Here is a 20,597-nt window from a genome sequence, read left to right as displayed (position 1 = left end):
CCTGGAGTTATTTTAGGAAATAATCAATACAAGATGCATTGGGTCAGAGCCATGATAAGAGTCATAAATCTTGACAGTTGCTGTTTGATAAAATTAATAACGCTTGAGAGAAACATAAAAACCAACGGGAGAGGAAACATAGAGTGCATTTGGGGAGAGAGCTTATTCCAGTGTGGAGACAAAGCCATCCAGGGAGGCTGGCTGTTATCCTGATAGTAGAGAGTCACTGTGCACACAGGCATGTGTGCACACCCAGGAACAGACACACACACATTCACAGTTGTCTCCACACGCACACACATACATAGGTGTACGTTTACAACCCATGCACAGGTAGGCATGCACGCTTATGTAAATGTGGATGCACAACATATGTGTATGCACACATGTGCATGACTGTAGTAGACATACATACACGCAGGTATGGTGTTGTGGCTGGGTCTCAGAAGAACTGGTCAATGAGGACAAACGGCATTCATTCCAACAATGGGCAGTTAGAGTTTGTCCATTCATGGTATCTCCCCCTTCTCAGGAAGTGCTGGTTGCCTCTGAATTATTAAAATGTACCAGCAATGGGGGCTTGGCCCCTCTCATTTCCTGCTGGCAGAGGAGCAAGCTCACCCACTGTGCAAGAGAAGAGGGCAGTGAAGCGAGACCAGGACCTCATGGTTTTAATGCCTCAAAGCCCAGAAATGGCCTCTGGTTAGGAAAGCAAAGAATATTGCTTTACCTTAGTCCAGAATGTTCCCTAGCCTTTTCAGACCTCTGTTTCCAAATGGACATAGTCACCTGGGTGTGCATCCTGGGGTGCCTGCTCTGCTGAGGGAACTCTGGCAGGCCAGGCCAGGGCTGAGCCTGGCTAAGGCCAAGCAAAGCCCAAGCAAAGCCCAAGCAAGGGGTGTCTGTCACCAGTGCAGGCGCGGTGGACTTGCTTCTATGAAAGAAAAGAGTGTGTGAGCCCTACATGCATGTTCTCAGAAACTAATGGCCCCATGGAAACAAGAGGAAAACGTTTGCTGCAGTGGAGTGTGGGGTTGCTTCTTAAACAATGACTTTTATTGTGTTTTATTGCAAAAGTAACATGCAGGCCAGGTGCGGTGGCACAGGCCAGTAGTCCCAGAGCCTTGGGAGGTGGAGGCAGGAAGAGCCTGAGTTCAAAGCCAGCCTCAGCAACAGCAAGATGCTAAGCAACTCAGTGAGACTCTGCCTCTAAACAAAGCACAGAATTGGGCTGGGGATGTGTCTCAGTGATGGAGGGCCCCCGAGTTCAATCCCCAGAACGCACCCCCTCCCCCAACGTAACATGCACATATTATAATAATGGGGATTTCAAGGTCAAACTACAAGGAAACCTTGACATTGGTTCTATCATGTTTGCAGGCAGAGAAGATGAAGAATTTTGTCAGTCGGGGCCTGGTCATCGGGGAGGTGCTCTCCACGGCCGACCTGGCCACCAGTGTGAAGGTGAGCTCTCAGGCCCGGCAGCCTGCCTTCCCCTTTAGCCAGCGCGCCCGATCTGGTTTCCTCTGCTTTTCTTTTCCTATCGCTTTATCCTGGTTGTAGCAATGAGTTATTTTCATGGATCTTAATTTTATGAAAACAGTCTCATCACCTTTTGTGATTCTCTCTCTTCACTTAGGTATCATCGCTAAAGTCCATCCCAATGTTGCAACTCACTGTTCTTCTTAAGTAAAAAAAAAAAAATTTAAATATTTTATTTTGAAAATTAAAACTGTATTTTGAAATTATAATATTTATAGAAAGTCACAAAATTAGTAGATCATGTGAAACCCGTCTCCCCCAATGGTGACATCTGGTTAGCCATAATACAAACATAAAACTGGTAAATTGACATTGGTACAATTCTGTTTAATGAGGATACAGACCTTAGTTTTCACATACACATTTGTGTATGTGTAAGTCTGTGTGTGTGTGTGTGTGTGTGTGTGTGTAGTTCTATGCAATTTGACACCATAAATAGATTCAGTAACCACTAGTGTCAGGAATGCCTGACACTAGAGGCCATGTCAGTATTATTGCATCAACTCAACCTTGTGTGTAGTTCTATGCAACTTGACACCATAAATAGATTCGGTAACCACTCTGCAATCAATCTATAGAGCTTTCTCATCATTACAAAGAATCTTGGTGGTGCTACCTCTTCGTAGCTGTATCCATCCCCTACCTCACCGCTGACCTTTAGCCACAACAAATCTGTTCTCCATCTTTTAGTTTAATCACTGGGGGAATGACATAGAGAGGGTAGTTTGTTCATTTTTACTGCTACATAATATCCCTTTGCATGAATATATCATAGCACTTATCCATTCACTTTCTCATGTTGCTTGCAGGAATTTGCTAATGTGAAAAATGCCACTGTGAATACTCTTGTGCATGTCTGGCATTGAACATTGGCACAGGCTTCCTTTAGCTATTTAACTAGGCTTGGACTTGCTAGTTAGAGGAATGCCTGACACTAGAGGCCATGTCAGTATTATTGCATCAACTCAGCCCTGTCAAGAGCATACACTCCAATCCCAGGGTCCACATCCTCTCCACACCTGGAATCCTCAGGCTTCTCCTTTTTTGCCAATCCCATGGCCAAAAAATGACATCTCACTGCTTTGTGAGGAGCTCACCAAGGGTGGTGAATGGACTAGCTCAGGTAGAGGGACCTCCGTAGCCCTGCGTGGCTCCCTGAATCCCAACAGAGGCTTAATTCCAGGCTTAATCCCATGGCCCCACCTTTCCCCTCTGGCCACTGTTGGGTCTGAAAACATTCCCTTGTACAGACACCTGGTCTTTTTGTCTCCAGGGGAAAGATTTGTCTCCTGACAAAGAACCTGAAGATAAATGATGGGGCAGGAAGCCAGGTTGCTTGGTGGTGAGTCCAAGATGGCGGTTAATTCAGTTCCACATGGGCATTTTCTAGGGGTGAGAATGGAAAACAAAGAAATCTGTGCATACTGATCTGTGCAGAGGGGTCCACCATCAGCCCTTTTGGGGAGAGGCTGGCCTCCCTGTGATTCTTCCCTCCTGGATGGAATGGCTGTGGCTTTCAGAGAGAAGGGCAGTCGACCAAGAGACAACAAACAGCTCCTCCTCTCAAAAATGCTGAGGATCCCAGTCCAGGCTCATGGTCCCATCCTGGGGGTTCCTGTGCTACCTACCCCACTACCCCTCCCGACCCCCTTGTGGTCTTGCAGTGAGCTCAGGGACAGAGTTGTACAGGGAGTATTGGAATGAGCAGGGGTCAGACCTGAGACCTTGCAACAAAGGGCTGCCTGTGGCCCCTGCTTAGATCCTGGCTCAAGCGGCAAACTGCAAAGGAATAGCACGCGTCAGCTGGGAAAGTTTGAGGAGTGCACTTCAGGTGATGTCAGAGGACCTGTGTGATATTTTTAGGAGGGATAATGGTTTTAGAGCTGTTTTTAAAAAGTCTTTATCTTTTACAGATGCATAAAAAACATTTAGTGATGAAATGATAGGATAAACTTCCCCATAATCCTGGGTGTGGGAAGGGAAGGCCATGGTGGAGGGAGATGAAGTGACATGGACCTCGAAGCTGGGGAGTTACTGCTGTTTGGGTCCAGAGTTTCCTTCTGGGATGATGAGAAGTTCTGGAAATGTAATGGTTGCACAGCATTGCGAAGGGACTCAATGTCACTGAACTGTACACTAAAAGTGGCTAAAAGCTTTACAGTATTTTATCACCATAAAGATGACTTAGTTAGCAATAGTTACTATCAACTCCACTGATTCCCCACACATCAGTCACTGTGGGAGATCGCTTCCTGAACTTGGAGTCCTAGATAGTGGGAGAAACCTGTGCACCCTGCCCTGAGTCTGGCCTGGAAGCAGAGGCTCTGTTCTGTTCCTGCAGGTGGCAGAGAGCTTGCCCAGGAGGGCCTGTACTGGGCTGGGAACAGCTTTCGTGAGCTCTGGGTGGATCAGGGGTTCCAACCAGCCCAAGAGCAGCTGGCAGCCCTTGCTTTTCATACGAGCTGGCTGTCAACCTGGTGTCACCATCAACTCACAAAAGTCATCTGCACTCCTGGAGCTGGGCCTCGCCCAGTCTGTGTTCCTGCAGAGGCTCTGTGTTGCCCTGAGCGCTCTGGACAAACACAGTTCTGCTCACGCATCCCAGTGCTGGCAGGGCTGGGGCTGGCTCAGAGCCACCCAGAGCAAAGGGCTAGGAAGGCCAGAGAGGTGCCAGGGACAATGGCTGTCTTCACGGGGGGCTCTGCATTCCCCGTGCCAGCTCAGGAGCCGCTCCATGGCCCTCCACCAAACACGTGGATGTACCCGGGGCCTCCGAGGCCCGAAGGAGCCTAATGCTTCCTCCCTGGCTGCACGTCGGCTCTCCTCTGCTCTCTACTCTCCATCGCCCAGCTCTCTGTCAGTCTGCTGGGCTGCCCTAACAAGGTGCCATGAACCAGGGCTTAAGCCACAAGATATGTTTTCCCACATTTCTGGAAAGCCCAAGACAAGGCTGCTGCTTGGCGTGTCCTGGTGAGGGCTCTTGTGGTGCGCAGGGTGCCCTCCTCCTTCTGTGTGTGCATGATGAGGAGACAGGCTCTGGTCTCTCTTCCTCTTCTCACATGGGCACTAGCCCCCGTGAGGGTTAGACTTTGTCTATCACTAAGGTCCCAAGTACCATAGCACTGGGGGCAACGATCCAAAATAGGAATTTGGGGGCACATTATTGGTCCAAACACTATCTTTTCTGGGGTCACTGTTGTCTCAAAAGCCATTTTCTGTGCTTCAGTGCATCCCACATGAGACGAAAAGTCCCCGAAGGCTCCAGAGGCCCTCCAGGAGACCCACTGTCATGATGCTGGGTAAGAGGGGCCTGGCCTGTCACAGCCCTGGCACGGCAAGCTTCCTGAGCATATGATGGACCTCCAGGGCTCCCTGTGGCAAGGGAGCAGCCAGACAACAAGAGTGCACGCCCTGTGTCTAGGACTTGCTGGTCATGGTCCAGGCATTCCTACTGTGCATGTACCTTAGCTGTCCTTCTGTAAAGATGGTGCCACTGTGGCCCATCCACAGGCTTCGTACAGATCTAAATCAATAACGCTACCAGGCTGGCCTGTCACAGGAGCTTGATGAGTGGTGGGGACTGTGACCCCTGAGATGTGGCTGGCAGCCTCCCCAGCAGTGGTCCTGGGAGGAACTCTGTGATTGGACTGAGGAGGAACCCACACGTGTCTCTGCTCTGACTGGTCCCAGTTTCCTTCTGGTCCCCACCTCGGGGTCAGAGGCCTGCTAGGCCCACCCCTTGGCCTCTTGGTCGTGTCCTCCTGCAGCTCTCAGTGCTTAGGTGGCTCCACTGTGTCCTTCAGAGGCTCCTGCCAGCCCTTGCTGGACACTCTGTGGTCATCACCCAACCCCCGGCACCAGATGCAGAGTCCTTTCCTTCTCCAGGTTTGAGAGGACCGAGTGGGAGCATTCTGAACAGGCCCTCTGGGCACATGTGGGGACTAGGGCCTTCGTTAGGCACCTCTTAATCTCCTTGCTACTGCTTGCCCCAGTCTCTCTCAGAGGAGATGCACCTCTCAGCATCCTGTCCCTTGAGGTCTGCTGGGGCAGGACACCAGGCAATGATGGCAGCGCGGACACACTTCCACTTAGGGGCACTTTGGATGGATGCCGGCCTCAAAATCTCCTCCCAGCTCCTCCAGGCTCCTCCTCTAAGCCACCCACTGCAGTTGGTGGGCCTCCACCCCCTGGTGACTCTGGCTAAAGACCAGGGATCTCCCAGAGTCCTGTCTTTCCTATTCCCACCAAACACTGCCCTCAGCTTTGTCTCCTGTGTCTGTCCTGATCCCTCTGGTTCTCTCCCTAGGGACCCCCTGCCACCTTCCTACTGGCTCAGCTGACTGGCCATGCCTCTCCCCTCCCCCACAGCTCCTGCGGGAAGCTGGGAGGCAGGAATCACCTTTTAGACCCCACCAGGGGATCCAAGCTTGGTATGGTTGCCCGCCATTCACAGAATGTACCTTTTGTGAAGGAGAACCCCACACTCAGATCCATAGTGTGGATGGGGTCTCTCAGATGCCTCCTCTGTTTACTGGTGTTGTTCTCTGAAAACTGACAGCCGGGGCTCCTCCTATAGCTAGAGAATGGAAGCTTTCAACATGCAGCGGCAACACTGTGATTCTCCTTCCTCAAGACGAGGAAGGATTAAACCTAGAAGAGGAATAACACTGTGAAAACTGGGTCAGCTACCATCCAGATTTAGGGGTGGAAGATTAAACTTCTTGTTGTTTGAGTAAAATATATTTTGTAAAACTTTACTTCTAAGATGGCTTAGGGAAAAATACATGCAACCCTTGATGTCATTTCCCTAAGCTGGCAACAGCAGGGTCATGCCGAGTGCCCTCCGTGATCCTGTAGGGAAGTGTGTTGAGCGGCCAGGGCAGTAAGCCTCTTCCCAGGACACTGGGGTTCTCCAGATGAAGGACACTTTCTACATCGAATGGGATTTGTGAAGTTTGCTGTCCCAGTGTCAAGAGTGTTTTAGCTGGTGTTGGCTTAGAGTTGATGAAATCACATCCCATAGAGCTGAGATTAGTGTCATTGTCATAGAGCTGATGGTGTTCATCCAGGCTGCCCATGTGTGTGGGCTGCAGGCAGCTCATCCAGGTGCCAAGGATCCCAGACTAACGCCCACTCTAGACTTGCCTGAACAAAGAGGGCCTTGCTGGGCCCTGGGGGCAGCTGGCTTCAGGCGGGGTGCGCGGGACCTCTGGGCCACCTCCTCCCTCTCCTCATCCCCTGTGTGTTGGCCAGCTCATGGCAACCTGGCCACCAGCAGCACCAGGACTCTGTCCCTCCAGGTAACAGCTCCTTTCCCCCGGGGGAACCTTGGATGGACCCATCCAGGTCATAGGGCCATCCCTGAGGCCATCCTTATTGCCAGGGGCATGATCCACCGTCAGCCAGTCCTGAGCTACAGACTCTTCCTAAAGCTGGGGACGGGGTCAGCATCACCCACAAACCATTTGGATTTATTCCAGGGGAGAAGGGCCCCCTAGAGGATCACTGGGGCATGTGGCTAGGAGGGGCCAGAATGCTGACCCTCGGGCCAGCCAGCGTCTGTGCCCATGAGTCCTCTGTCCTTGCAGTCAGCGGCCAGCTCCCTCCAAGTGGTCCTGCTGCACAAGCCTCTTCTTCCCCCTCCTTCCCTCTTTCCCCTCTTTTCTCCCCCTCCCCTTCCTCGTCAGCAGCACTTTTCCAGGGCTCATGAAGACTGGGCCAGGTGCCTGGCATTGGCTGTCACTGAAGGCACTCCTTATGACAGTGCTGAGGCCAGGTCATGGCGACATTATGAAACCCTACTAGGCATTAGGCGGCTTCCGTTTGAACTGCAGCTTCCCGTTCTGACCCTCTGCATCCTCCTCTGTGAGGTGGGCATGGGGATGTGTCTGTCACAGTGTTGTGAGCCTCAGGGAGCTTGCGTGTGTGAGCTCCATTTGTCACATCAGGCTCCACATCACTCATCTAGATTTCACAGCACTGAGTACTAAACTGGAGCAGAGCCCCGGCTGACTTGTCCCAAGCTGTTGACTTGCTCTGACTCACTCTCCCATCAGCCTGTTTGCTGACATCTTGTGACAGGGCTCACCTCTGCAGATGGTGGTCAACATCTGGCGTCATTGCTCCAGATATTTTTCTACATACCAGATGCTGCTTTCCCAGGAAACACCTTCAGAAGGGTGACCACCTTCTGATGGGGTGAACCAGGCTGCCCTGAGAAGGAGAATTGAGTCTCTGTAGAGTTAGGGGGCAGCTGCTAAGAGCCACAGCCAAGTGATATGATGCATGGCATTTTTGGTTAAAAGGTGACCCAGCTAGCCATTGAGATGATATGATTATGTTAAGATTTGCATTCATATGGATATTGGACTCCTGCTGTTCACCTGGGCCTGCTACGAGACTCCTGGAGAGTTCCCATTGGTTGGGGAAGTGCAGTAGGAGGGAATTCCGGGGGAGGAACTTCCTCTGGGGTTCCGGGAGAACACCGAGTGAGTGGTCGGCAATCTTCCCGGGCGCATACGGGGCATTAGCGGCAGTTTCAAAAAATAAAGTTTGTTCCTTCTTGAGTGGCTCGTGATTTTTGTGCCCAGCCAGACTGCGGCAGGCAGCCTTTCTAAGAGAGGGACCCACAGGCAGAGAGCCACTGGAGCTTGCCAGGCAGTGAAGGGGAAGGGCACGGAGACTACTCACCTGTGGGATCTAGGTCAAGTTCAAGGTTCCTGGGATGGAGTTTGCCTAGTGGGTTTGATTGTCATTAAACTGCCTACCCTTGCTAACAATGCTTTGCATTTTCCTTGTTTCTAGTGTGGAATCATTTATTGGCTATTTGGTGGTGCTGTGAGGAATCTTGGAAGCCCCAGACATGTCACTCAATGGCTGCAGCCACTCAAGGTATGGCGTGCACCTGAGCAGGGAGCTTCTTCTATGAAGAGCCTCCAATATCTATAGTAGTTAGGGATGTGTGAGTGTCTTAAGAAAAAGAAAATAAAAGAACATTTGGGTCAGCAAAATTCTTGTTCCAAATGGGAATTTCAAGAGTATCTTCTTTTTTAAAAAATAAATTTTTAGTTGTCAATAGACCTTTATTTTATTTATTTATATGCAATGCTGAGAATTGAACCCAGTGCCTTACATGTTAGGCAAGTGCTCTGCCTCTGTGTTACCACCCCTGCACTCTTATCTTAAATACTGTGCTGATTCTGCCATCTTGGTAAGTTCACGTTAGTTGTCATTACTTCTCCCTTTGTCACCAACATTCTGATGGTCTGAGGTCTGCAGCTGAGGCTCTGACCAGCTAGTCACCTTCTCATATCTGCTGAACTGCAGGAGCAACAATACACCGGGATGTTTGCAATGACCGAGAGGGGCCACGGGAGCAACGTGAGAGGGATCCAGACGGAGGCCACCTTTGACCTTGTGGCTCAGGTGAGGAGTCTGTACCATGTTCCATGGTTCAGGGCAGCGGGTGACCTGTACAGACCAGACTGTCTTTCTTCCTGAGCCCAACTTTATGGTGTGAAGAGACTAGTTCTGCAGTCGTCGGATGGGTGAACTGGGCAGGCCTGAGGACACAGGACTGAGTCTGTGGAGTTGGGGGGCCTCTGCAGGAGACAGACCTTGCACAGAGAGCTTGCCAGGTAGCTAAGGGAAGGGCATGGAGACTCGTCACACTTGGGACCCTGCTCTGTGGCTGAGGAACTCGGATTCAGAACAAGCGTCTATGTGTTTAGGTGGAGGTAGACACAAGCTCAGCCTCCCTGAGCCTGATGCCATGCGACACCACGCACCTCGCTCGCACTCACCGGCTACCCGGTGGAACGGCTCCACAGGGACAGCCCTACAGCTGCTCTGCCCTTCCCAGCAGCTTCAGGTGGAGGACGCTCAGAGCCGTGTGTGTTTGCTACTCTCTAATGCTGGAGCATCCTCAGTGCCGGGCTTCCTTACCAGGAGTCAAGTCCTCCAGGATGGCACAGTAGTTCTCAGTGCCTGTGAGGGGTCCAGAAACCCCCGTGGATGCCCAAATCCATGGATGCTCGAGTCCCTTAGAGAAATGGTATTGCAGAGAACCCATGCACATGTTCCTGTGTAGTTTGAGTCATCCCTAGGGTACTCATGATACCTAATACCATGCAAACGTTGTGCAGAGTTGCTAAAATGCATTGCTTAGGGAACAGTAGTAAGAAAAATGTCCATGGATGTTCAGAATAGACACAATTAAAAATATTTTCAAGCCAGAGTCGGTAGAACCCAAGGATTTGGAGGGCCAACTGTATCAAGCAATGTTCTCACGGTCACCTGTGGCCACAGGAGGCTGCACAAAACAGTCTTTCTCTACTTTTACTGAACGTGAAGAACTCTGATATTTTCCCTTCTGCTTGTTTCTCCTCTCCCTTTCTTGTTTTTTTTTTTTTTGTTATTCTGTCTTTCCATTTTCTTCTTAATAGTGAAATGAATATTTTGGTGAAGACTCTCTATATCAATCTGTCTCTCCATCCTGGGTCACAGCCTGCAGTGTGAGTCCCCACTTTGTAGAGGCCCCCTCTTTAGCAACTGCTCCCCCTGAATAAAGAAAACAACTATTTACTTATTTCACCCATTTTTATAGTTTCTTATTTGATATTGGGTATCCTGAAGGACTACTTGAAGGGAGCATTACATCTTGAAGTTCTTTCTACAAGTGAGCCTTTGTAAACCTGCGTGTGTAGGCCTGTGTGTGAGCACAGTGTGGGCGTGGCACAGGTGTCCATCTCTCAGCCTGTTCCTTTTTTCCCTAAGCATGTCTTTCTGAACCTGGACTTTTGTCTACAGAGTTTTCTTGACCACAAATGCTACTTGGTTCTTCTCTTTTGTTTTGGTTTGGTGCTGGGGATTGAACATCCACAGCCTGTTTTATTTCTTATTTAGGGACAGGGTCTCACTAAGTTGCTTAGGGCCTTGCTAAGTTGCTGAGGCTGGCCATGAACTTGTGATCCTCCTGCCTCAGCCTCCCAAGCCCCTGAGATGACAGGTGTGCACCACAGTGCCTGGCCCACAAGTGCTGCTTGGAAGTGGCCACCATGTAGGATGACATCCAGGTGATAGCTGTATGGAGGGTGCTCTGCTTTCCCTCCCCCTGATGTTCATTCTTTGCAGTAGCCAGTGATGTCCAAGGTCATGGGAAGAGCAGGAGCGGGTGCTGCTATTCAGAGAGCACCTGGCTTTGCAGTGCTGTGTCCAGCTGCCTCTGCAGGGTGCTCTGTGTTCTGTCCAGCACCGTCCCTCAGGCATGACGTTCAGAGGCTCCCGTCCATGGAGCATGCATGTGCTAAGGTGACTCTAAGCACTCTGTGTCTCATTGTGTCGAATGTCCTACAATCATATAGAAAGGTAGTGTTGTCCCTGTCTCACAGATGGGGAAACTGAGGCTCAGGGGGCTTCAGGAACTGACTAGGGTCATGCAGTTAACAAGAGAGTCTCAGATGCTGGCTGGACTGCGCTTCACAGTGTGGCTTCTGCTGGTGACGGCTCACTGACCTACATCTTTTTGGTTTTGGCCAATTTCTTCCTTCCCCAAGCAGCAGTATCCAGGTCACCTTGCTGTCATTAATGGGGGAGGAAAACCACCCACAATTGTTATTTATTTGTTTCTCTTTACAATTATTCCCCCCCCCCAAAAAAAAATTTTCTGCATTGGTCCCATTTTCCCAACGCAGCATAAATGACCCTGCTACCTGGTGACTTCAGCAGCTGCCACTTTGTGACAGGGGAATTTTGGAGTCGCAGTTATGACGTGGAGATTCTGGTGTGCGCTCATCTCCATGGGATGAGAACAGCCCGTCTCAGACGCACCCCACTGGCAGCTGGTGTGGCAGAGGGTGGCTTTCGCCCTTCGTTGGGTCTCGTTCCTCCTTTGTTTCCCTTCTGAAATGCCAGGCCACGCCAGGAGCCGCCCTCCCTCCAGGACCAGGGAAGCTCTCACGTTCTGGTGACTCACTCCTATGAGTTGGTTCTTCTGTTTGTTTATTTATTTATTTAGTTTGTGGGGGTGTGTGTGGATGGGCTAGTGGTATGGACAGTTAAGAGGTAAGAGAGAATTTTATTTTTACTGGCAAAAATAAATGAGGTTATGAGCTCTCTGACCAAAGCAGTTATTTATTTTTTATTTTTTATATTTTTAGTGCTTGGCCATTTTGCTGGCCTTCAACAAATGGTTACACTAGCAACCGGCACACATGGTGTGTGTTATTTAGACCTAGTTTTAACACCAGCATTTTGGCTGATGTAAATTTTCCACATCAAGCATCTTGCCAGAAGTGACAAACCTCCTTCCCGGGGTGTGCCAGATGTTTATGGGGATGGTGGCCTCCAGCCCTCTTCCCCGTCCCACCAGACCTTCTCTGCCAGGCCAGGGTTTCCTCTGCTCCTTCCCTTACTCCCCCACGGGCAGGTACCCCCACCACACAGGTTGCTTTGCCGATCTTCCCACTGCACCGGCCTTGCACCTCTTCTTTGTGAGGACTCCTGGCTGGCCAGATAAGACAAGGGAAGCCTCCAGAGACTTTTCTTGAAAAGACTCAGCTTGTCCATTTATGTTTCTGAAAAGCTCTTGCACATGTTAGAAGTTTCCCCGTACAAACCGATGTCAGAGAGTGTTTTCTTAGGCCTCAAGACTGTGTTTCTTGGCCTGAGGCAAAGTGCAGTCTATATACTTAATAATCTGAAATCTGAGATCATCTTTGCATGATCAATAGCTTGTCAGTTTAGTTCAATCCTCTTCAGTATTGTCAGCTCCAATTATATGTGCAGTTTCCCCCTCTGTCACTTCCCCTGGGCTCCCTGACCCATCGCAGGAGCTCTGTGCCCAAAGCTGACAGTGTGGCCCTCTCCTTGGCGAGAGATTGGAAGGTGACCCATGTGGCAAGCAAGGCTGGGGAAGGCCAGGGGCGAAGGGCGGCATTTCCACGGGGATCCCTGTTCAGGCTTCCAGAGTTGGAAACAGAAGACTGAGTTCTGTGCAGAAGTTGAAAACAAAATGCCTGCGTTTCCTCTCTGCCTCGTCCCAGTGACACTGGTGCTGGAATCGTGGCCAGGTCATGGTGGCAAACTGCATGGCACGTTCTAAGATCCTTTTCCTCATGATGTGGAGAGAGACCCATTGATGGGTGCTTCTGTTTTAAGGTCTTGGGTGTGAGAAGCTTTTGGGCAACAGTTGCTTATGTTATTCATAGGCCAGAAAAATGGCTGAGCAGATTCTGGACCCATCTATCCAAAGGTTTTAATGATTTCTTTTTCATAAAAATAAAATTGTTCAGGCTGCTATTCTAAGCAATGGAGGGACTAGGTCAAGGTTGCCAGTGTATCTGGTCTGCACCCAGGCACAGTGTTGGCCTCCGGTTAGCTGGTTGGGTGCTGTTCAAACAAAGGCCCATGCCAGGGATGCAGAGACAGCCCAGGCCTGTGAACAGTAGAGGGCAGAGAACCAAGAGCCTTGCCCAGAAGGGATAGGACAAGATGAAACACGCAGATGTGGGGCTTGGAACAACCCATCCAGGGCCCCGATCATTGGATGTTTCCTTCTTTCATCGGGACCTCCCAGGTGGGGTGTTGGATTATTTTATTCAAAAGTTAAAACCTCAGTAGGAAGTAGTCTAGAGAGAGAGAGACGCTGATCACTGAGGAAGGATAAACCATACTTTAAAACCAGGCAGGCTCGGCTTGATGGTATCAGAAAGAAAGATCAGGAAGGGTGAAGGATAAAACCTGGGCACTTGCTGTGCTGGAGGGGTCATGCCCTGAAAACTCACCTTGCTGAGTCTGAGCGCTGGCACAGCTGATGGCCTTGGCTTCACCAGGTGGAAGTGTCCGAGTGGGTCTGTTGTCATAGTGTTCTCTGTGTTGAGCCCAGGAGCTAAAACGGGCCATGTGAGGGAACACTCCATGGCTTCCTCTCTCTCTCTCTGCAGGAGTTCGTAATCCACACACCGTGTGAAAACGCCCAGAAGATGTACATCGGGAACGCCATGTGTGGGAACTATGCAGCCGTCTTTGCCCAGCTCATCATCAACGGAAGTTCACAAGGTTTGTCACTGACATGGGAGCCAGAGGATTTGCTGTACTGTCTCTCTTTCCCAGTGAGTACTTTACATGGAACACCACTTTGCAGGGCTGTTTCTATCTTCAGTACCAACATCATCTCCTGAGTGGAAATGATGATGGATTTATCCTTATGTTCTGATGTTATTCCCTTCTGCATGCAGTGCACAGTGCAGAACTGAAGGAATTCTGGGATCAAAAGAATTTCACTCCATCCCAGGAAGTGCGTCAAACTTTACTCACATCTTTTGGGAGTTTCCTAAGGGTCTCTGTTGCCTCCCTCAGGGCCCCACTGTTTCATCGTTCCCATCCGGGATGAGAATGGAGGCTTGTACCCAGGAGTGACAGCTATTGATATGATGCACAAGGAAGGTGAGTCCCAGAGAAGGCAGACCAAACCAGCCTCATCCCTCCCAGCTTCTTGAATTTCCTAGTAGCAAGGCAGCTACTGGACACTGTCCATCTTCTCTGTCCCTTTTAGACTTGGGCACTCGGAGGGCAGGCTCTGTGCTCTCTCTCTGTCCCCCTTAGCCCACTGTGGTGTTCATGCCCACAGGCCCTTGATGACGTCTGAGACTGGCACAGAGCATTAGTCTGCTAAGGCTAAGCAGGGGCTTCAGCGCCAGCAATTTAGCATCTCACGGTCCTAGAGACCAGAGGCCTAAGATCAAGGGCAGTGAGGGAAGGGTCTGACCCAGGATTCTCCTTGGCTGGGAAATGATCATCTTCATGCTAACATCCCTGTGCATGTGCCTGTCTCCGAATTTCCCCTTCTTATAAGGACACCACTGTTTACATTAGGGCCACCCTGTTGACCTCTTTTTAACCTGGTTGCCTCTGTATGAACTCTCTCCACTAAGGTCACGTTTATAGGGCTTAGGGCTTCATAATATGGATGGGGGAGCACAGTTCAACCTTAACACTCAGTGAGACCACACTGCGGCCGTGGCCATCTTTAGCCAAGGACCAGCCAAAGCCAAAGAAAGAGGTGTGAGGGGCTTGGTTGTGGCTCAGTGGTAGAGTGCTTGCCTAGCACGTGTGAGGCACTGGTTCAATATCGGCACCATGTAAAAATGAACTAATAAAGTAAAAGTATTGTGTTCACCTACAACTAAAAAATTTTAAAAAAGAAAGGAGTATGAGAGTGAAAAAAAAAAAACAAGAGAAGAGAGTGGGGATAGAAGAGGGAGAAGGTCATCCCTGGGGGAAGGATAGAGTTTCATCTCCAAGGGAGCAAAACTAACCATTCCCACAGAGGCAGGGCTGGGCTGCAGGTGGGTTTGCTAGGTTGGGTTTGCTGGGTGACCGGGCCCTGGCTGGCCCTGGCCCCTGGAAAGGACCTTGTGCATCATGTGTTGCTGAGAACAGAGAGTGGGCCGAGCTCTTAAAAGGTCTCTCCAGACATTGAAAACACTGGCAACTGCGGAAGGTCAGCCTGGTTTCCTTGTAAGCTCCAAAATGTACCGTGTCCTTGTCAAGGGGTGAGGTTCGAATAAGATCTTTTATGAAAGAAGGCATTTTTGCCTCTGGATTAAATCTCCCTAAGATTTTTTTTTGAGCAACACATAGACCCTAGCGTCTGACCACAGGTGCCATTGGGAAGTAGGTCTGGCAGACTGTAGGACACTGCCCCCCTCCCATGTCCTTGTGGCCATTTTCCTTGTCTTGTGGCATTTGCTTTCATCAGTTCCCCCTGCACGCTGACGATGAGGCCCTGGAGGCAGGAGCCCTGTGGTTCTGCTCTCCTGGGAGAGCAAGCTGGCCCGCCATCGTGCCTTCCTGTCCTTTCCTTGCCTAGAACTCTCCCTTTGAGAACCACTGTTACTTCTGGAAGGTTCTGGTGGGAACCTGCCCGCAGCCTAAGCCTCGGAGCTGGCAGGCTGCGCAGAAGGAAAAGCACACTCACTGTCCTCTGTACTTATGGGGGAGTGGGCTGAGTGGGCTCAGGAGACAGACAGACCGACCACATCCTCACCCCTCAGCCCCAACCCAGAGCATCAACAGTTGTAGAGCAAAGGCTTGGGAAAGGGCAGGGCCAACATGGCTGATGCCTGGATTCCCTGCAGCTGCGTTCATTTCTGTTCTCCAGGTCTGCACGGTGTGGATAACGGGATCTTAATCTTCAACAAGGTCCGGGTACCCAGGGAGAACCTGCTGGATAAGTGAGTGGTTTTCTTCTCAGCAACTCTGCAGATGCTTGCTTTTCTCCCAAGCGAGGCCCGTCTTCCCCCAGCCTCCCTGACAAGCTATCGATAACTCACTGGAAAAGGCAAAGAAACAAATAGAAATAAATGAAAATGATCCAACTTGCCGTTGCCCAGATACAATGATTGTCCCACTCCAATGTGTCTCTCTGGACTTTCTAACACGTCAACAAATCTAGAGAGATATTTCAGATTTTACCAAATGAAATTTTTACCAAATGAGGATGCTGTCTTTTTTTAAGACTTATAATTTCCATTTAACATTATTTTACAAATATTTTAATGTAACAATAAACACACTTAGGCATTATCATTTTTAACAACACTATGCAGTCTGTTAAATAAATGGTCTGTAAGTTTTGTCATCGAATCCCTTATTGTTGGGCACTTAGATTGTTCCATTCCCCCCTTCGCGCACTGATTGTTGCTGTCCCATCCTTTGTGGGTTGTGAGCGTTCAGGCACTGTCCTTCCGCTTGGGAGGCTGTTAAGACCATTGCTTCCTGGAGGGATGAGTTCAAGGTGCTCACTTCCCAGTACCTCACAGTGAGGTCAAGGTGAATTCAACAGTGAGGTGAAGGCTGCTTTCTCAGGTGCATTCTAGGGATGAAGGTTCAGGGGTTGGTTAATGATGCTTCCCCCACCCCCAGAGGCTGGAAGCACCAATTACTTTTAACTTTCTCAGCAGAATTTTCCTTATCCTATGAAAGTCCTGAGCCACCCTCCTATTTGGGTCTCTGACAAAGCCAACAGTCGGTGTGTGGATAAGCAGCTGTCTCCCTGGCTGCCTGTGGATTTTCCTTGAACACTTTACTCCTTTTTGCTGCCTGCTAGTTCTTGTCAGCAGATAAATATGGTAGTTTAAGAAAATTGTGTGGGAAACAAACTTAGAAGAAGCAAATTTTGTTTGCTCTCTGCCATGAACTGGGAGGAAATAGAGTGGAGACAACTAAAGAATTATTGCAGTTATACTGGTGGATACCTAAGACCCCCAGCTCCTCTCAGGGGCCACCAGTGCCCATGACAGCAGGTCTAAGGACCACCAGCATCCCCTGGAGGTGTCTGTACATCTCCAGGCCCCTGTCAGCACCACCCCACGTTGGAGGACGGGGAGGAGGGAAGATCCCTGTGTCCCACCACTCTGATGAGATCTTGGTGGCTTGGCCCATCCTCCAGAGGCCAGGCAGTGCCTTAGGAATCAGAAAGGCTAACATCACAAGAAAGAAAAATGATCATGAGCTACAGTATTTGTAGAAGATATGAGGATTGATAGTCTTTCTTTGATAAGCAATATTTGAATTTAACATAATTTTATAGGTATTTAAAATGCCCCTAAATGCTGTAGGACAGTGTGTGGCAAGAGTTTGAGTTTTGAGGAGGAGACCCACATTTGGGATCTTGGTTTATCACTTGATAAAAAGTGGGCCAGTAAATAGATGTATGGAATCAGTACAATCCCTATCAAAATCCCAGATTTGTTTTGCAGGAATTGAAAAATTGATTCTAAAATTCGTAAGAAATTATAAGAAGTCCAGAATAGTCAAAACAATCTTGACCAGTCAAAAATAGGAGGACTCACTTATGATGGGAAAACAGTACAGTGCCATTGTCATCAAGACTGGTATTTTGAACAATGGAAGAAAGAGTCTTAAAATATGTCCTCACATTTATGGCCAATTAATATTCACGTAGGGTGCCAAAACCATTTAATGAGGAGAGAAAAGTCTTCAGCAACTGGTACTGGTACAACTGGATATCAGATGCAAATGCATGAGTTGAAGCCCTACCTCACACCATATCTAGAAGTTGACTCAAAATGGTCACATACCTAAATGTAAGAGTTAAAACTACACAACTCTTAAAAGAGATCACAGGTGTGAATTTTTGTGACCTTGGTTCAGGGGAATGACACTGGAAGGATAGCTCACCAAACAATAAATAAATAAATTTATTAAAAATTAAAAAATAAATTAGACTTCATTAATTTTTTTTTAAAAAAGACTTGTATATCAAAGTGCACTATGAAGAAAGCAGAAAACAATCTAGAGAATAGGGGAGAATATTTGTAAAATATTTCATTAGGACATAGTATACAGAATATAAAAATAACTATTATAATTAAATAATAGAATGACAAATAACCCAATTAAAAAGCATGCAAACATCTGAAAAGACATTTCTCCAAAAAATGCATATAAAGTACTAATAATGGAAAAATGCTCAACACCATTGTCATCAGAAGAATGTGAATCAAAATCATGATGAAATACCATCCACAGCACTAGGATGGCTATGGTAAAAGAGACAGATGACACTAAGTGTTGGTGAGGATTCGGGGAAGCAAAACTATCATGCCTGACTGGCAGTGATGTAATGTGTTGTCATAGGTTTGGAAAAATCATTTGGCAGCTCCTCAGTAGTTTCACAGTTATCAGATGACCCAGCAGTTCTATCCTTACATATGTATAAAAACATTGTTAGCATGATACTAAAAAAATAGATGTGTACACAAACATTCATAACATCATTATTCATAATAGCCCCAAAGTGGAAATAACCCAAATATCCATCAATTTCTGAATGAATAAACCAAATCTGATAAATGCTCACAATGAAATATTGTGCAGCCATAAAAAACAATGAAGGACTGATACATGCTACAACATAGATGAACCTTGGAAACATGCTAAGAAGCCAGACACAGAAACCGGATGTTATATGAGTCTGTTTATGTGAAATCTTGAGAATGAGCAACTCCAGAGAGATATAAAGTCGATTAAGGGATACCAGGGACTGAAAGGTGGAGAGTTTGGAGACTGACTGCTATTGGTATGATGTTTCTTTTCTGGGGATAAAATGTTTTGGAACTGGATAGTAGTGCTGGTTGTACAGCTTTGTGAATACTCTGTTGAACACTTTAAAGGAATGAATTTTATGGGGTGTGAATTATATCTCTTAAAAAAGTGGGCCAGGTTGTACACGCAGTCTCTGGTATGGTTAAATGATGGTGGTATCATGCCTCTTTTTCTCAGGGGCCATTGCTGGGCTGCAGGTTGGTGGTGGCTGAAAACCTGCCCTTGTCTCCGTGGTCAGCCTTTCTCAGACTCTCCTGGGAGTCCCTCAGAGGTGGGGATTCACACAGATGGACTCATATAATGTGGGGTCTTTGTGTCTGGATTTTTTCAAGCTTCACCTAAATTGTAGCGCGTGTCAGTGCTCAATTTCTTTTTATGACCCCAAATATTTAGTGGTATGTCTACATCATATTTTGCTTGTCCTTTCAGCAGCTGATGGACACTTGGGTTGTTTCCACTTTGGGGCTATTATGCATGATTGTCCTATGAGTCCAGCCTTTCACGAACCTCCTGAGAAGGCCCGTCCCCCCACCCCAAGCTTACTCTGCTCTTGTTCTCATGAGGGAAGTTCTCATGCAAATCGGTGCACTTCCTGGGCATAAGGGAGCCACCCAACTGCACCTCTAGAGCTGCCAAGCCTTCTTCTTTTGTTAACCCACCTTTCTTGTCCATTCTGCTCTACTCCTTCCCACAGGTTTGGTTCCGTGGCCCCAGATGGGCAGTACCACTCACCTATTAAGAACAAGAGTGCGAGATTCAATGCCATGTTGGCCGCGCTGACCCCTTCGAGATTGGCAGTGACTTTCCAAGCTCTGAGCACCATGAAGGTAGTTGATTCTTTTTAATGGACCTCACTGTTCATTCTCTGCTTATTCTGGGGGATGCGTAACAGTGTCAGGAGCGGAGCTTCCTGAGCCCCAGTGGTGTCATGTAGCCGGGATGACTGGTCACACTCTAGAGGGAGTCAGTTGGCCACACAGGTCACGTTTTTGTGTCCTTCTCAAGACAGTGTCCCATCCATCCTGAGCTGCTAATCATGGTGGATGGAGCCTGGGCAGTGTGGCCACAGAGCCACAGAAGCTGACCCAAGGAGACTGGGTTGTTCAGGACGAACACACCTGTTTCAGTTTCCTGCAGGTGAAGGTCAGGGTGTCTTAGCTGAGTTCATGGGGCGTGTGGATCTCAGGGGCTCTTGGGGACAGTCCCTGTCACGTGTCGGAGTCCATGAGGCCAGATCTCCAGAAGCCATCTCTGCCTTTCCTCCCCCGTATTCCTATGTATTGATTTGGAGAGAGCAGCAGGAGAGAAAAGTTCTGGAAGGTTCTTTCTCTCCTCCGCATGGGCCTACACTTCTGTGTTCTCCAGGCCCTTCCGTCTTCGCGTGAGGGAAAGCCCTCTGTGACCTCCCCTGAGCCTAGTGAAGCTGCAAGGAAGACAGGTTCTGCAGGAATATGCCTTTGTGTCTTCAATCCAGCTTTCCCTCCAGAGGAGTGACATTCCTGTAATTCCAGGCCTGACTTCAGTCACACATGTCTGAACTGCAGACAATCTCTCTTCATTCGCTTCTCCTTCGCCTGCCCCGCCCCAGCTTCCCAAGCAGTGCTCCTCCTGCCATTGAATGGTGGAAGCCACATGCTAGGACGGCCCGCAGCCCGGCGCCCTCCCGTGGCGCCCATTCCTGTGCTTGTTTTGCAGTGGCTCTTGCAGTGGGCTCAGTTGGGTGTTCTAAAGTCCCCTGTCAGGAACCATCGGACAAACGAGGCCCCGGGAAAGCCTCACGAGGAGGCGTCCAAGAGCCAAGGGAAACTGGTTCTTCAGGTCTGTAATAGAAACGCTTTCAGCCATGCTCAGGAAAGAGGGAAGGAGAGAAGGCAGAGGAGTCCAGGGTGGCATCAAAGAGGAGACGAAGGAAGAGCCTGACCCGG

At 49.0% G+C, this 20,597-nt stretch overlaps 1 protein-coding gene across 1 annotated transcript in view; it reads left to right on the top strand.

Annotated features, from left to right (window-relative positions):
• Nucleotides 1-20,597, top strand: part of LOC144369089 (acyl-coenzyme A oxidase-like protein) — a 165,254-nt gene that overhangs the window by 51,693 nt on the left and 92,964 nt on the right. The window contains exons 3-8 of the mRNA XM_078028141.1: nucleotides 8,347-8,433; nucleotides 8,869-8,967; nucleotides 13,485-13,599; nucleotides 13,900-13,986; nucleotides 15,704-15,776; nucleotides 19,367-19,499. Coding sequence (XP_077884267.1) covers nucleotides 8,347-8,433; nucleotides 8,869-8,967; nucleotides 13,485-13,599; nucleotides 13,900-13,986; nucleotides 15,704-15,776; nucleotides 19,367-19,499 — 594 coding nt within the window. The remainder of the gene's footprint in view (nucleotides 1-8,346; nucleotides 8,434-8,868; nucleotides 8,968-13,484; nucleotides 13,600-13,899; nucleotides 13,987-15,703; nucleotides 15,777-19,366; nucleotides 19,500-20,597) is intronic.

The sequence above is a fragment of the Ictidomys tridecemlineatus genome, chromosome 12 (genome assembly GCF_052094955.1).
Source record: "Ictidomys tridecemlineatus isolate mIctTri1 chromosome 12, mIctTri1.hap1, whole genome shotgun sequence".
NCBI classification, from domain to species: domain Eukaryota; kingdom Metazoa; phylum Chordata; class Mammalia; order Rodentia; family Sciuridae; genus Ictidomys; species Ictidomys tridecemlineatus.
The sequence above is the reverse complement of the archived record's forward strand: the minus strand, read 5'-3'. Positions and strand labels throughout refer to the sequence as shown.